Source organism: Varanus komodoensis, unplaced genomic scaffold (genome assembly GCF_004798865.1).
Source record: "Varanus komodoensis strain SLA01 unplaced genomic scaffold, ASM479886v1 scaffold29_1, whole genome shotgun sequence".
NCBI classification, from domain to species: Eukaryota; Metazoa; Chordata; class Lepidosauria; order Squamata; family Varanidae; genus Varanus; species Varanus komodoensis.
In genome coordinates, this window is record NW_025335759.1 from 4,235,326 (window position 1) to 4,252,873 (window position 17,548).

Below are 17,548 nucleotides of genomic sequence, written 5' to 3' on the forward strand. Positions count from 1 at the left end.
TATGTGAGCCTCCTTGGGTCATTTGCAAGAGGAAAAGGGGCTGGATACGAACAAATATTTTATCTATGGATATAGACCAGTGCATGCAATTTTTGTGCAGTGCTTTACCCTCTTTTGTCATAATGCATGTCCTTTTATTTATCTATTTTTCTTGGCAATGTATAATTAGCTGCCCTCATCATAATGTGGAAATCAAGCCATAGATTTTTTCAGAAAGAGAAGTGTTGCAGGTCACTTATTCCCCCTCTCCTTTCTTCTTCCAAGTAGATCAAGAAAAGAGGTTTCCCACTACAGTCCTGATTATGTGAAAACAGGCCAGCCATTTTGTGATACAAAATGAGTACTGCAGAGGTCATTACTAAAAAGCATCAGTCAAGTTAGGAAATAAGCTAATTATGAAAACTCAGCTCATGCTGAGAAGTTGGTTCCAAACTGATCCCCGCCCCCCTCTCCCTTCCAAACCAAATGGAGTTAGCTCTACCCTCAGGGAGGTTTCCACTACTTGTGGGACAAACAGCAGGAATGCCAGATGCCATTTAATGGCTCTGCTTGTTTGTTCTGGCATTGGGCTCAAGGACTGAACAAGTTACATCTGCCCTCCTCTGGTTTTGCCTGTTCAACATTGTTTCCCCCAGTAGCAGGGGTGGCCTGGTTCTTGCCAGCCACTTGGCTTACCTCAGGGCATGCTGCCTAAGAATTTCAGCCAAGAATTCCATCCCCACCAATTTTTCAGATTCAGACTCTGAAGCAATCACCTTGGAATGCCATGTTTTGAAGAATCTGTCCCAGTGCCTGCAAGCAGCTCCATGATCATTATGCAGAACACACAAAACACCTGGATCTATAAGAATAACCTCAAATAAGGTTTCTTCTGCGGAATCTATCTTTGCTTATCTTTGTTTGCAAAATGGACTAGAGCTCACTGGCAGATCACATTCCTTGCATGCATAAATCCCAATTTCATCTCCTAGAAACCATCCTTTAAAAAGGATACAAAGAGTGAATTTCAAAAAGTGGGTGATGAGAGGCCAAGCTTTCTGTAAGGCCTTGGGGAATTTCTGCCAGTGGAAGAAGACCAGGTAAGACTTCCCCAATCAGGTGTCTTCAAAGTATGCTGCACATCATTCCTGCATTCACTTGTTGAGGTTGATGGGACCTGTAGCCCGTACTATCTGGAGGGTGCAGTGTTGGAGAAAGCTGGACAAAGTAACAAGCTTCCTGTAATGCCTTCCCACAATGCTATAGTTTTCCTGGAAGAATTCAGACAGCTAATATGGGAAAGAGGAAGCTGGAGTAGAGGTGGACCATTGGTCGGATGAAGCAAGGCTCTTGCATTTCACAAGAATGATAGCTGACGCAGGCTAAAGTGCAATATTCCGGTGGTTAATTAACAGTTCCTGTATGCATGACATAGATTTAAAGGACTATACATGCACCAAATCTACCTGGGCTTCCTATTACACCATTGTCCTAGATCAGTCTTTCAAAACCTGATGCTCTTCAGATGTTTTGGATGAAAATCCAAGAATTCCTGACCATTGGCTATTGACCAGTTCCTGACCGTTGACCACTTAGGGCTGATAGTCATTGAACTCCAACATGCCTGTTGTTGTTATGTGCCATCAAGTCACCTCCAGCTTGTGACCTTATGAAAGAAAACCCTCCAAAACTGTCATGTCCATGGCAGTTCCATTCAGCTCTTCCACGTTCAAGGCTGTGGGTCCTATTATGGATTCAGTCCATCTCATATTTGGCCTTCCCTTTTGTCTTCTGCCTTCAACAATGATTGTCTTCTCCAATGAGTGTTGCCCTCTTACAATGTGTCCGAGTTATGACAGCCTCATCTCTGTCATTTTTTCTTCTAGGGAATGCTCTGGCTTGATTTGATCTAGGACCTACTTGTTTGTCTTTCTGCCAACCCAGGGTATCCAGAAAGCTCTCCTCCAGCACCATGTTTCGAATGCATTAATTTTCTTCCTGTCACCTTTCTTTGCTTGTCAAGTGGGGGAAGACTGCCTTAGGTTAGGGATGTTGAGGAATCTGGTTTAGGGATGGGAATCCATCAGACTTCAGCTCAACTCCCTGGACTCCAGCCTACTTTTTCTCTGCCTTAAGTCCTCCTTGTGTGTTTGCATGGGTTTCCAGCAGGAAACAATTTCCAGCAGAGTTCTGCCTCCACGTGGCTGACTTGCAGGCTTTACATATTTTGTGCAAATAATGGCACAATTTGCTTACTTTGCACAAAAGAATGTACTTAGTGTATTTTGTGCAAATGAGCTGCTAGCATTCCCAAGTATTTGTGGGCTTAATCTCAGCTTGGCTCTCTTCCTGAACTCCAGCAAGCACAAGAGAGTGAGTTTCTGGCCTGATCTTCACATCCCTCGTCTAGATCAACCCTAAGAATCGAGTTGGGTTTTTTCTTTCCTCTTCCTTTAATCCAGTCACCAGCAATGATCTGCATTCTCTTTACTGTGCTGCAACACTGATTGACAGTTGGGAAAAGATCTGTGACACCTTGGGCTGCCCGTGTGGAAATTTGGCAGCTCCTGTCCTCCTCTCTGTGTGGCCGCTGCCATTTATAGCAAGACACAAAACACCAACCAGCAACTGCCCCTGGGCACCAATTAAGCCAGCCATGGCCCCGTAAGTCTGCTTCATGCCCAACTGAGTGGAACACGAGCTGTGCCAAGCCACAAAGAGGCCTGTGCTCCGTCTGGAAATGGCTACACAGGCTTTATTGCCCACTCAAGGCAGATGCTCGGCTGATGCCTACTTTCTAGTGAACCATCCAATTTAATCCCACACTGAAGATAAAAGCAATCTTCCCAGGCACACCCAGACAAGGCTCTAGCCTGCTTCGTAGCCTGAATTCAAGGGGCAACAAGCTAATCAAATACATGCAAGAGACAAACTAGGTACGCCTTCCTCTCCCTGCAAAACCCCCGCCTCCCGTTCTCAAAACCTCTCAAATTCCCTCTGCAGACTGAACTTAGGGAAGCTCATACAAGTTGTGCAGGTTTTCCAGTTGCCGAAAGTGAGCAGCAATCATAGATATGAATAGGAACCAGGCAGAAGATGAGCAGTGAGGTGATCTCAAACAAGGTCGGGCATCAGCATGATAAATATCATCGCATAATTTGCATGCCACTTTCCCACAAAATGTGCCCCAAGCAGCTAATAATGCAAACGCAATACAAAAATAAGAAAGGATGCCAATACTCCAGTTACAGTAGTACATTTTCAGAGTAATCAGCATCCCAAACACTTTGCTTCACTAATTCCAACATTATAACATTTCAAACTAATTACATATTGGGCAATAATCCCCACTAGAACACAGTATCAATCAGTATTCATCAGTAAGGCAGAGTCAAATAGAGGGCAAGAGGAGGGAGAGTTGACATTAAAATGCTTTTTGTTTCCATTGTGATTATGCATTATTTAATTCATTTCCATACTGCCCCATAGCTGAAGCTCTCTGGACAGTTTACAACAGTCCATAACACAGGACAATAAAGACAATAAAGCACATCATAAAACCAAAGCACATGAAAATTTTTGAACAGTTAAAGCATATAGCAAAGAATGCCCCAGTAAAAAGCTCAGATGGATCATTCCCTCCAGCACCTGGATGGCCCTCTAAATCTTTAAAAGCCTCAGCATAAAGAGCTGCCTTAATCTGGCACTGAAAAGATGAAGTTGGTGCCAGGTGGGCCCTAATGGAGAAGTTGTCCATAGAGAAAGGCCTCACGCTTGTAGTTTCCTCTGCGTCTCCCTTAGAGTTGGCATTCAGAGGAAGGACCCGGAGGTGGAGTGTAGTGCCCATGCAGACTGAGATGGAGAGAGGCACTCGGACCGGTACTGTGGCCTCAAGCCATGTAAGGCTTTGTAGGTTGAAACCAGTGCTTTGAATTGGGCCTGGAAGTACACAAGCAGTCAAGACAAGTGGGGGCAGAACTGGTCATGTCTGATCACACCTCAGGGTCCTAGTTATTAATCTGGCTGCTGCATGAGCGGAATTGTTTTAAGTATTTATTTTAAGTCACCTCTAAGGGTAAAAAAATGCTGGGAACAACACATGGCAAAAGAAGGAGGGATGGCAGAGAATGAGGTGGCTAGACGGAGTCATTGAAGCAGTCGGTGTGAGCTTGGGTGGACTCCGGGGGATGGTGGAGGGCAGGAGGACCTGGAGGAATGTTGTCCATGGGGTCACGACGGGTCAGACACGACTTCGCGACTAACAACAACAAGGGTAAAAATCCTCCCAATCAGAGATTAAAATAACTTTGTCCACTCTGGGATAAGCATTCCGAATTAGCCATCTTCAATTTCCAAGCTATATTCAGATAATATTCAGCACCATCATTAAATATCACCTGGCACAGATACTTTATGAGCTCCATGGAATTGATAGATTCCAGTCTGAGCGATCTTCACAGTGATACTCAGTCTCCCTCCAGGCTTAGAATACCAGGAGGGAATTTTCCCAGAGATCTGAGTGGTTGAAGGACAGAATGACCATAATCTTGGCCTTTGAGTTTATAGTTCTTGATATCACTTTTGGTCTCATGCTGTTTTCCCCTTCTGTAACTAACCAATAAATGAAACAGAGAGGAGGATGGGCTTCCACAATCCATTTGCTGCCAGGGTCCCCCTGCCAGCCTGACTCAACAGCTAGTCCCAGATGGCATGGCTTTGGTTCTGCTTTCCAGAGCATATCACTCCATCCTTATTCACACTCACACCTGCATGTATATGCACGCGCACACACACACACACAGTTGTAAAGGGATGAGAAATGATGCCAATTTAACAGACCAATGGACAGGGCCATGTTGCAATTACACAGAAATAGGCGTGGATGCCTGTCTTTTCCCCAGTTTTCCAAAGCAACCCATCTGTTCCACTACTGTTTTGCAAACTATAAAGAATAATTAACAAGAGGGCTGCTGTCTTGAAGCACTGCATTGTGCATACATATAAAAGGCGATGCGGCCTGGATTCCTGGCTGTCATTAGAAAGCATCTACAACTCAGGAACAATATAAATACTGTGAGTTTTGTTGCTGGTGGTGGTGCTTCTTTCCTTTTTTGTACCCTTGAACAATGTCCAAGCAAGAGGGAGAGGCTTCCTCCTACAGCACTTCTAGAGATCACTTCGAAAAGCCAAAAAAGATGAAGTGTAAAATAGAAAAAAGATCAGATTGTGTACAATTTGCATATTCATATTCAATTGAAATACAGCACATCTCACTATAGCATAAAAGACTGTGACCAGGTGGACTGTTTGTCTTAGTCTGCTGTCCAGGTGATGTTGATGGGCAACATCGAGGCCAGAGCTTGGTTCTTTAGCTTTAAGCTGAACCTGGTGTGAATTGAGCATACCTGGGATGCCTTTATAACAAAGGGCAGTCCCCTGACAGCCCTTTAACTAGAGGACTATCCTTACCCCAGCACTATTCTTTAATGCCTCATGGTCCATTCCTCCTACATTCTGGCTTCACTAGGAGGGTGTTTAAACATCAGGAACTGGGCATGTGTGGCTTTTGTCCCTGCTTTCAGTTAATTTGCACTTTGCTGTGAATGTTTTGAATGCACTTCTCTTGTGTTGTTTTACTCATGTGCAAATTCAGTCCTGCATATTGTTAAAGGCAACACACAGCAACACAAGCATAAAATCGTGACACAATAAAGCAGCTTTCTCCAACCTAGTGCCTTCCTGATGTCCTGGATTACAATTCCCACCCAGCAAGCCACAGCCCAATGCATCTGGGATACTTCTGGTTGGAGAGTACTGCACTAATACATACATTCCAAGTTTGAATTTTGTTAATTTTGTACAGTGTTTAATCTATGCATGCAAGTGCACCTGCTTGACAGCAGAACACCACACAAAAGTAACCCTGATGCAACTTTGGTTGTGATTACAGTTGTGACTGGTTTTATTAATGTACAAATGAGCACTTTGGGATGGGTGACCAGTAAACTGTTCGCCTGGAAACCAAATCAAACCTCAAGCAGTGCACTGGACACTGAAAGTGCTCGAGTTTGGCTTCAATGTTTGATCAGATCACTTGGGAGTTCCGATGGGTAGGGGAAGCTAGAGACTCCGTGTCAGTGGGTCTCCATATCTATTATAACTTTGATGCAAGCTACCCGTGGTAGTGACTTGGGGACTGAGATCAGCACCATGGACAGCGGTTACAACGCTCAAAATACAGACTGTAATGGAAGCGAGACCCTGTTGACATAGCCTCCCTTGCTGACTGGCCTCGATTCTCAGCAAACTGCCACTTCCTTTCCCCTCTATTCTTTCTCCCCCTCTATCTATCCACTGGCCAATTCTTTCTTCTTCGCCTTGCTGCATTTCATACAGTTTTAGCAGTCAGCATATAAAAACAAAACAAAATGCATAACCAGCACATGCCAAGAGTCATTTAAAATACAAAAGTGAATTTCACCCAACAAAATAAAATTGTGTGTGTCTGTGTGTGTGTGTGTGTGTGTGTGTGTGTGTGTATTAGAAGCAAGGGAACAACCAGCCTAAATTGCTGTTTCCCAAACAGATGTTTCCAACAGCAAACACAGAACAATCACCCAGCAGCCTTAAATTGCCTGCTGTTATTACATTACCTTTATCATTACATTAATATCCTTCCTTTATTCCTCTTGAAAGGAACCCGAAGCAGCTTCCAGGACCCTCGTCCTCCCCATTTCATCCCCACAACAACACAGTAAGGGTTGTAAGTGGTCATAAGAGTGGTCTTCATGGCTGAGTGGGGACTAGAACCTGGATCTCCTGAGTCCCAGTCCAACACTCAGACCACCGCACCATACCAGCTAGCGCTAGAATGTGCAAAGCTTATGTAAATCTAGGCAAGTTGCAATAACAGGTGTGAAATAGTGGAATATTTCAGTTCATCTCTAATGCCCTCCACTGTGCTGGGCAATCATTCCATCACAAAATAAACACATTTCAGCCCCGCATGGCACCGCTTCAGTTAGGACTGCACCGCTTCAGAATACACATTGGAGAGGGTGTACAATGAAGGGAAGGGGAGGAAAGAGAAGTCATTACACTTTGCATAACAAGGAGGAAAGAAAGAAAGCTTTCAAAAGCAATGCAGTCCTCACAGTTCACCACATTGGGCTAGAATGATTTACGAGCAATGTGTGTGTTGTCTGTGAGTTTATTGCAGGTCAATGGCCACAATGGCCTACACCATGTTCCTGTGCAGTTCCAAAACTAAAGATTTTATTTATTTTATTTAAAGTTTTTATAAGCCATGACAATACTAAAAGTCTCTGGACAGCTTACCAAAAAAGCCGTCTTTGGATGACTTATAAAAAAATAGGAGGAGGAGGAGGAAGGAAGGAAAAATCAATATTAAAGCATGATGTAAACACTTGCAAATGTTTCAGACGACAACAGAGCCAACTGAATGTAAAAAACAGCAGCAAAGCACAATCTGAAAAGCCCAGGACTGCAGCTGGCGCAGAGCACCCCAGCCCAGATGCAGAATGGGACCCCAGCCTGTTGCAGCAGTGTTGACGCAACTGGACTAGCCAGCTACTAGGTGCCAAGCCAAGTCAGGGCCTTGTGCTTGGCATATAAAGTCAAGAGGAGCCTAACAGCCTTCAGCACAGACCTGTGAGATTGTTCTCTCCTCTAAAGGAAACTAATTCAGCAATGCAAGTCTTTTATGAGAGTGAGGCCATGAAATACAATGTGACTGCTTTCAGAATAACATGCACACTGCTTTGTTGTAGACCCAGCAGTATAACCCCCTAAATTTCTCAATACTCTTATACTCTTGGTTGGAGGGATTATAGCACAAGTGCATATGCACATCTTGTTCAGGCTCACAGAACACATGAGCCTTCCCCATTCAAGGCTCCAAATGTGAGCATGAGCCTCCAGTGAACAGCTGTAAATTCCTAGACATGTGCCCACATTCGTTTGTGCAAATTTCCTCATGGAGAGAAGCAGCCCTTCTTTATCTATTGGTGGACAACTTCATGGCCCCTGCTCTCCCTTCCTGGGGTTCTTTAGCTTGAAATCAGACTTGGGCTGAATCACCCTTCTAACTGAGGACCCTCCTCTGCAAATGAGGACACACAGTCACCCTACACTTACCAGATCAACTTCCATGTGAATTCTGCACTAGCTACACCCACACATGCACACTTGTGCCCATTTTTCATTTCTCACAGTGCCACAATTTTCACTTGTTTTATTACATTTTTTCTCTGCTTCCTTTCCCTGAACCCAAAAGGGAGCAGGATATATTAGTCAAGAACAATGCATTTTATTAAACACACAAGGCTCTGAAGTTCAATCCCCTGGAAAGATGGAGCATTTCATTAATTGTTGAAATTTCAAGAGCTGGAGAGAGAACACCTGAAATATCTCTTTGATCCATTTCACTCACATGAGTAGCTCTTGGTCACTGCCAGCAATATAAGTTACTTGGCTAATATTCCAGCCACCTGTATAAATGAAAGAGCTGAGCCAAAAGTGTCTCAGAAGGTATTTTTCTGTGTACAGTTCGGAGGTGTTTCTTTTTCTCCAAATGCTCCAGAAAAAGAAGAGCAGATTGCAGAATGTTTGCCAAATATCTTCTACTATTCCTTTGAAGCTCCCACCAAACCAGTCCCTAAGTCAATGGCCTGGAGGAACAAGATGGCCTGAGGTTCCCATCGAGGCCTCTGTGCCACTGCCCCTGCTAAAGCAGACGCCCCCATCCCTGCTCCCAGAACACTGTTGGAAGGATGTGCTACAACTGCACATGTGCGTGTGTGCATCCCAATTTCTCTGCCCAGATCAAGAGCCGCACAGCCCAAGGACCTTGCAAATAACGCCACATCAGCCAGCAGATGGGGGCACCCTGGCCCATATGCCTGGCATGGCCCTACGGACCAATGAAGGTTGCAGCCTCAACCTTTCTTCCAGAAAACAGTTTATCATTTTCTGACTGGTTGGCTCCGTACACAGTTACAGATGCCCATTTTATTGTACAAGCTTTGGTACTGTCCTTTCCCATCAAAAAAAGGTGATTATTCCCAAGGACAGCTAGCGCCAGCTAATTCCTGGAGTCAAGAGGGTACTGTGAGTGAAGTGAGTTTAAAATGCAAAACTGCAGATTTTGGAGGACAGGAGGGAGTGTTAGTTTGCTTGTTTTTATTGATTTGGCAAACAGTTTAGAAGTGGTTGGTTCTCTCTCTAAGGTATCAGGAGTAGATGCCAAAGCATGGATTTATTGATTCATTACATTTTTCTATACTGCCCAATAACTAAAGCTCCCTGGGCAGTTCACAAGAATTTAATGAGGGTGCAACCGGGGGCAAGATGGAGAGAAGAGGTGTGTTAATCAGATGCATCCCAACTATCACAGCCATCTATGGCCTGTCCCACAGCCCTGATAGATCTATTAGGTCCAAGGTCTACATTTGCTGAGCTGCACTATAGTCCTGCTCCACTGGTTGGAGAATCTGTGGAGGTTATTTGTGCACAGATGCAATATCAAATGCCAAATGTGCCCCCAAACACCCACTCCCCAGCAGAACAGATCAAGAAACTTTGTGCTGGCTTTTCAAAAGTATGTCAGGAAAGTAAAAACACCCCCTTCCAATACAAAACATAATTTGTTCTCCTATAAAATCCATGTTGTTGTTCTTTGAACCCCAAAAAAATGTTTCTGCATAAGCCTTGGACTACAGACTATCATGGACTTGGGAAGAATTCACTTCCTGTTTGAGCCTGGAGTATTTTGCTATCAGGCAAAAGTATCTCCAGGGTGGGGGAGATGTAGAGCAACCACACTGTGGTTATGTTTTTGAGCCGCTTTCACTTCAAGCCTAGATTAGGAATGTGTGACCTTTTGCACAGAGAAATCCCCCAGGATTGCCATGCAGGAAATTTGCAGTGAAAAATGTTACTCAGATAATAAGGCACAGATGTTCGGAAGAAACTCATCTCTCCAACTGGGTCTCTGCTGTTTTCATTCAAGGCCAGATCCAGAGCCAGTGCCCCCACCTGGCTTTTTCTATATCATCATCACCATCACCATCACCACCACCATAGTTACAATGCTGTGTGTGCAAACTTGTCTGCTGTGAAAAATAGGCATGCTTGAAAATGGGCTTATTGGTGGGTCCCCATTCCAGCAAGGGCCCACCGTCAAGAGATGCCTGGCCCTGCTCTTCCTCTGCACCACATCAGCCAGCCTCTCCCTCTGGCCCAGACAACAGTGATGCTAGAAAGGAGGAGCAGGAGATCTCACTGCCACATTGCCCACTGGCACTTTCCCTGAAAACCAAGCAAGTGGCAAGAAAGAGGAGGAGGAGCAGCTGCACTGAGGAGGTAAACTCATTGGGGGCGGCTTGCCCAAGGCACCCCAGCAGCCCTGCAGTGCCTTATGCAGCACTGGAGGAGAGAAGTGGGTGTCGCCACCTACTCTGAGCCCCTCAAGCAAGCCTGTTGCCTTCGGGCATGGTGGAGGGCAGTGACCCACCCTCAGCATTAAAGAAAAGAATTAAATCACTAGCCCACTTGGCTCTTGTACATGGCATGGGAAAGGGGCTCACCCTGTTAAAACCGCAGGCAGCTAAACGTCTTGAGCCAGCCCTGGGAAGAATCCCAGCCTAGGACTTAATTCCAAGGCCAGATCTACCCTGAAGAAGAGTGAAGCAGCCATTTGGATTGCTGAAGTTGGGTATCCTACAAGGGCAGATGATGGATGGTTTCGTAGAGCATCCTCATTATAGTTTCAGCTCCATGCCTGTAAGATTTTCTGACCCACGTGCCTAACAACACAATAGGCCTTGGGTGTGATGCACTCTGACCTGAAGAGATGCACCATTTGCAGCTCTGCTTCGTACCAAATCTTTTAGTCTGGCTCAAAGAGATTTGGCTTGGCTTCCCAAGAGCCACGCCCCAGGAGAAAGAAGCCACTCCAACGTGACTCAGCCTGAGAATGAATGCGGAAAAGCCAGTCTGTGACTGAGGATGTGGGGCACACAAAGCACACAGGGAATAATGCTCACCTTTCCGGGCTATTCGGATGCAATTCAGCCTCATTTCCTGAGAGAGAGAAGGAGGAAAAAAAACAGGCAGGTTTTTTTTTTTTCCCAAAAATGCTGCTCTTTCATTACAATTTGTATCCCACCATTTTCTCCAAGGAACACAATTCATACCCAAGCTGACTTTCCTCTAAGGGCTTTTCTTCATGAGGCATTTATTTGGCCCTCATAAACTCTCGCTCTCATGTTCATGGCTCATTTTCATTTTCAGCTGCCAGGGCCTCTCCCCTGCTTTTTCAGCTATTTACGTGGCTTTTTAAATGGAGGGAAGTCAGTTATTACATTCCCAATGCAAAACAAACCAGGGTGAAAGTCTTGTGAAATGCTGGATTCCACAGAGCCACCTTGTGGTTGGAAAAATGGATATGCAGAGAGGCAGAGAAAGACAAACCTTGGAAAGGATGGGCTTTTCCTGCCACCCTTCCAGAAGAGGAACAAGAGCAAAAACAACAACAAATGGAAGAGAAAATCTCCACAAAAAAAGCAACTTAAATGCCCTATAGAGAGCCATGGAAACAGCTGAAAAACACAGAACAGAACTGGGGAATGATGGTGCCATGAAAAGGATGTACAAACTTCTTCAAGGAATCATGGCCATGCAGCAAATGCCTCATGCATAGAAGCCCTGAGTCTCATATACCAGAAGTGCTGAACTTTCTGCATCTCAAGAAGTTCTCCATGGCTGCCTTCCAGTGATGGGGAGGGTTGAAGGCAAAAGGGGTGCAGGCAAAGGCAAATGTCTAGAGTTGAGTTTTATTTACGTTAAGAACACCGCTAGGTACAATGTTAATATACCACTCTCCATCTAAACAGATACCAGGGCAGTGAATCAGGAAAAAATAAAAGATATCAGAATATTAACAAAAATATTCACAAAAACATTCCTGCTGGACCAAATAGAGCTTTCTGCAATAAAGATGTTTGCAGGAGGCACCAGAAACAACCCAAAATTGGTGCCTCCAGAGACATGAAGTTCCAGATTAGTGAAGCCACCACAGTGAGGGTTCTCCAGGTGGACTCAATCAGGCCATACGTCTATGGAGAACCACCACAAGCTTGTACTTGATGCTTAAAGCTCTTGCCACCAGGGCTTAGTCTTTAGAGAGGCATGTCAACCTTTTAGAATTGTGAAGGGGACACGCAAAAGCCAGGAAACCACCAGATGATTGGTGGTCAGAAAAAAGGGGCCACGGCTACCAAAAATTCCTAGAGAGATAGCTCAGTTTGGAGCCCAGGCTTAGGCTTAGGCTTAGACTTAGTTCAGCATCCTGTGTGTGTGTAGCACTCTCTCTTTGTGTGTGTGTGTGTGTGTGTGTGTGTGTGTCTGCATGTGTGTAAACTGGCACTTACATTGCAACTCTGTCCTTCACAATCACAGGAACTTTTGCAAAGGATGATGGTCACTGGCACTGTATTCCTGGACATCAAGGCCTATCAGTGCAGGGCATCACCCAAGGTGTTCCCCAGCCAGCCTGAGAGCCAGCCTAAGGTGATCTGCTTAACAGTGTTTTCAGCCCAACCATGTCCAGAAGGCTTGGCAAACCCTCCTACCCAGTCAAGCACCCATTTGTCACGTTCTCACTTCTGTGCATTGTTTGGCTTCTCACTCTCAATCTCATCTGCCCCAAGGGATTCCAGAGGCATCCCCTGTGTTGTCCATTTTCCTGCCAAACGATGTGCTAATATAAAGCTTCTGCTGCAGATGGAAGAATGAAAATGGAACAAATAGGCATCATTTTCCTTAATTTCCACACTATAGTTATTGTGGGAGTTTTCCTTGATGTGCCATTTGGAAGAGTCTGATGCTGAGGTTCATAAGAACCAGACTGCATCAATCAGGAAGAGGCTGGAAGGGACCCGGAGGCAGAGAGAAACTCTCTCCAAGGCATCCCCTCAAGCAGCTGTTCCATTCTCCTTGCAGATGGACCATGAAATCAATCACTTCTGTCAATCATTACAACCCAAGCTTATGGGAGAGTGAAACTAAGTCACAGAACAAGCCTGGCTGGATCAGACCAAAGCTCCATATGCTCCAAGCATGCTGCTTCCTACAGTAGTTACCCAGGTGTGTATAGGAAGTCCAGAAGTAAAGGATGGATGCCAAAAACCCTCCCATGCAGGTACTTGCATTCAGCAGCACACGTAGCAACTGCAACAAAGTCTTGCAGCACAATCTCTTTTTCAGTAGGGCTGTTCCTATTTGGGGTCCTAGCAAGCCAGACACGTCCTCAGCAAGGCACCATAAACTGGAATGGGTATGCATAGGTCCCGCCAGATGTCCAACTGCAACACCCTGTGGGAGGTGAAGTCCAAAGACATCTGGAAAGGCACACATTCCCCATTCCTGCTATAAAGTGGAAGGAACGCCAGGTGATCATCCGCTCCCCTTCCCATCACTCTTACATTTTCTTTTTTGCAACTAACATGGATGTAGCATTCTCCAGCCACCATGGGCTTCGTCCGAGTCATGATCATTTGGCACTTCTGAAAATCCCCAGCGCATGTGGGTGCTTCCTTGTTTCACACATTTTGCGTTGATTTCTGTTAGTATTAACCATCCAAAGGATAGAAACTGGGGGGTCTATACATCTTCCAAAGATGCAGTTCCAAGTATGTCTTGGCAGAAAAAAAAGTCCTGTAGCTCCCAGGATTGCCAGCCAGCAGGGGAACCTCTAAAGCCAGTGGCACAAATTATTAGGTATTCTGTGGAGAAATCCCTTCTCTTTTCTTATCCCAAATCCACTTGCCCAGTGGTGCTATGGGAAATGAGAAAAAAGCAAGCAAACAAAATGTTCTCCCTTTAACCATTTTCTCCACACTATGCATAAACCTCTTTATTATTGTGTTTCCCATCATTGTAGAAATAACTAATCCTTCCCCCGTGCACATACCCACACTTATAGCCTTATTTCATACAGAAGGTACATCAGCTGCTTGATCATTTCAGTTGCTATTTTCTGCAGCTTTTCCACCTCTCTAATATACTTGGGTGGGGGTGGGGGGAGAAGTGGGATGACAGAACTGTGCACAGAATTCCAAGCATGGCCATGCCTTAGATTGATAAGGAGACATCCTACATCTGGCAATAACAGCTAAAAATGGAAAGCTAACAGCCCTACCTACAAGCTAGGCATGGGTGGTACATTCCCTGTTCAAAGAAAACTGTTAGCTGTCAGGAAGGGCTAGCCCAGCTATAAAATAAGGGGTAGGCTGGAATGTGGAAGGAATCCCTTTGGTGGAGGGGTTAAAAATCCAGTGCATTTGCCATTTCCCCCATGCTGGCACCAATTCAGTCAAGCCAGAATACAGAGTTTCTTTTTTAAGGTAGCAATTTGTGCAATGTCATTTTTAAAAAGTCAGGAGATGTGTGCAAATTGCAGAGCCCAAAATTAGCATACATCTCAAAGTTCGGCAACTACGAGACTTTCATGGGAGTAACCTGCCTTGAGCTGTCTGTCTACCACCTCACTGCTAAAAGAAACAAAGTTGAAACACTAGTAGTATAATCATAAATAAGTGGATACAATACTAAAACATTACCAAGAGAAATAAGAAATAAACATAATACTGATGGGAAAAATGGGGAAGGAGCAAAGGAACTAAAACCTATGGCCTCAGTTGGCCAAATCATGGGAGCTGAAAAGCAGTAACTGAAAATGGTTTAAAAATTTGCCTGTCTAAAGGTCACAAGTCATGTAAGCCTAGCAAAACACACTACAGCAACGCCAGACTAGACGGAATTGACAGTGACACTTTTTGTGAGGAAATAGAGAGCATGGCAAGCTAATTACTAAGTAGAAATTGATACGGGTGTTTACTGCAGGAATAAGCTGCACCCAGAGTTACAGAATGGACTGGCTAATACAATAAAATATTAGAGCCAAAGTAATCCTGTTTCTAGAAATTCAGATACAAATCACCATATGCAGATCTCCGTCCTTGATGTGCCCAATTATTCTATGCATGTTGCTGGAAACTGAACCAGTCTGGCCAGACCCGAGATCCTGGAGGCATCTATCAGGCTCAAAGTAAATGAATTTCCCTCTGGTTCTCATCATGCAGGATGGGGAAGTGAAGGCCTGGGGGCTCCATAGGAAGCTCACCAGAAGGTCATGGCCCTTTGCCCTGGCCCTGCTCCTTTGCCCCAACCATTGATCGTGTGAGCTTGCAGCTTCCCTCCATTCCCCCCACCCCTTTCTAAAAGGTAAAAATGCCTCTGTAAAGGCTTGCTTCCTGGCAGCTAGAGCCTCATGGGTGGAGACATTTTGGGCCATGCCCCCTTTGTCTTCAGCCCCTCCTAAGAGCTTCTCAGAAACTGAACTCAAGGCTCCCACCCCTGCATTAGGCAGTGAGGGGCAACGCCTTCTGGCAGCAGATGCTGGATGTGAAAAGAAACAGGGAAGCCAACAGAACCGTGGATGCCACACAGCCTGCCTCATGCCCTAGGCTGCTGTCTCTTCCCCGGTGTTTTGCTGCAGTAAGATCCCATTGTCAGAACACTTGGTTTCCGTACCTGGACTGGAGGGGCCCTGTCCTGTCCTTAAAGTCAAGCAGCAGGAAGGTTTGGTCTGGACAAGGAAGGGACCATTGTCCAGGGGAAGAGCCTGTGCTCAGCATTCTGGATGCAAGAGAAATTAGTGCAAATTCACACTCCCCAAAATGCACAGACCTTCTGCAATATATGCATATTTTACACTTTAGCCTATGTGGGGAAGATGCACATTTGGGTCACTTCTTAATATTCCATATTTTAATACAGCTAAATTTATGGAAATTTATGGAAAGTTTTTTAAAAAATAGTCTGCAGTTTTGTGGTGTCCAAATAACTCAGGAAAAGCTTCTCCAGTGTAGAATCCATGGTTGGAGTCTTAGAAATTCGAATTTGTTTCAGCCCATTGCAGATTTCTCCTACAACCCCAACTGGAAGGCACATGAAGATGCAGCACCCCTTGCTGACCAAAAGTGGCTCTGATCCAGCAGCCATAGCTCAGGGACAAAACACATGTTCCACGTTGAGGGGATCCAGGCAGAAGGATCAGGGACTGCAACAAGAACTCCACCCAGTTGCTACTCACCCCTTTCAGGTTGCTCATAGCCTGGAAATAGATGAGGTAGGCCTTCTTGGGCTCCAGTGGGGGATTCCAGTAGCCGCTGTACGTTTGGTTGTCCCCGACAGTGAAGGGCTTGGCTTCCGTGAGGCTGCTGGGGGGGAGCTCAGCTCCAAAGTAGTGCACTGAGCCCCGGGACATGGCATCACTGAAGGTGAGTGGCACGGGAAAGCATTCGTGCCCGGCCACCTCCCGCTTGATCTTCCTGGGCCGGTCTTCTTCCACAATGACCTGATAAGTGCTGGGAACATGGCCAGGGAAGTAGGTTGGGACAAGAAAGAGGAAAAGGATGGGACAAGATCAGATGGAGTCCAGAGTAAGCTGCAATCCTCTGAGACCACGGAGCAAAAGAAGGGAAACCAACTGAGCCACTGGTGCTTTTGCCCTTGAAGAAAAATCTAGTGGGGAGGTATGGATGATAAAACTATGAACTCTGCTAGGAGCTGGGTTCCCTCCTTCCTTTCAAATAACAGACATGTTCTTGAGCAAAAAGCACTCTCTTTCCAAGGTATAGCAAGCAAACTAATAACCAACAGAAGAAGAGTGTCTGAGCGTGCACAGAGCAGTTCACCAAACCCAAGCTAGCAACTACCAGCATTCTTGGATCAGACCAAAGTTCACCGAAGTGTTCGGTTCACATCGTGGCCAGTCAGCTGCTCGTGAAAAACCCATAGGCAGGATGAGACTGCAATGGCGCCATTTCTCCATGCGCCACAGCAACTGGTACGCATGGACATAATGCTCTGATACCAGAGGTATCAGACTAGTGCCCATTGGTAGTCATTTCCTCCAGATTTTTTCAGTCTCCTTCAAAAGCCATCCAAACTGGTAGCCATTTCTACATCTTGTGAGAGCAAACGCCACAGTTCAACCATGTGCTCTGTGAAGAAGGCCTTCCTTTCATCTGCCTTGGATCTCCCACCATTCGGATGACCTCTGCGGGTCCTAGTCTGAGGAGAAGGGGAGAAAAATGTCTCCCTCTCTATTGTTTGCCACACTGTGCATAACTGTGTACACTCCACCGTGTCTCTCCCCATGCATTGCTTCTCCAGGCTTGGCAGTCCCAGATGTAACCTTTCCTCAGATGGGAGTCATTCCAGGCACTTACCACTTTGGGTACACTTTTCTGTACTTTCTCCCAAGCACAACAATACAGTCTTCCCCCAGTCCCCAACACACACATACACACACACACACACACCTGTCTGTATGTATGTTTGGTGCTGAGGCCAGAATTGTACCCAGTATGTTGGTGCTACCTGTAGCAGTCCTGAAAGGAAAGCTGTAGGACCGAGAAAGGGCTTGTCCTACTTCTGCCACCAAAGATTCCCCCCCACCCACACCATGAATCTTGTCAAC

At 45.5% G+C, this 17,548-nt stretch overlaps 1 protein-coding gene across 3 annotated transcripts in view; it reads right to left on the minus strand.

Annotated features, from left to right (window-relative positions):
* PTPRU (protein tyrosine phosphatase receptor type U) overlaps positions 1–17,548 on the minus strand; it is a 349,047-nt gene that overhangs the window by 93,156 nt on the left and 238,343 nt on the right. For all 3 annotated transcript variants that reach the window (XM_044434925.1, XM_044434924.1, XM_044434927.1), the window contains exons 12-13: positions 16,157–16,430; positions 11,046–11,082 (exon numbers count right to left, since the gene is read on the minus strand). In XM_044434925.1, the coding sequence (XP_044290860.1) occupies positions 11,046–11,082; positions 16,157–16,430 (311 nt within the window). The remainder of the gene's footprint in view (positions 1–11,045; positions 11,083–16,156; positions 16,431–17,548) is intronic.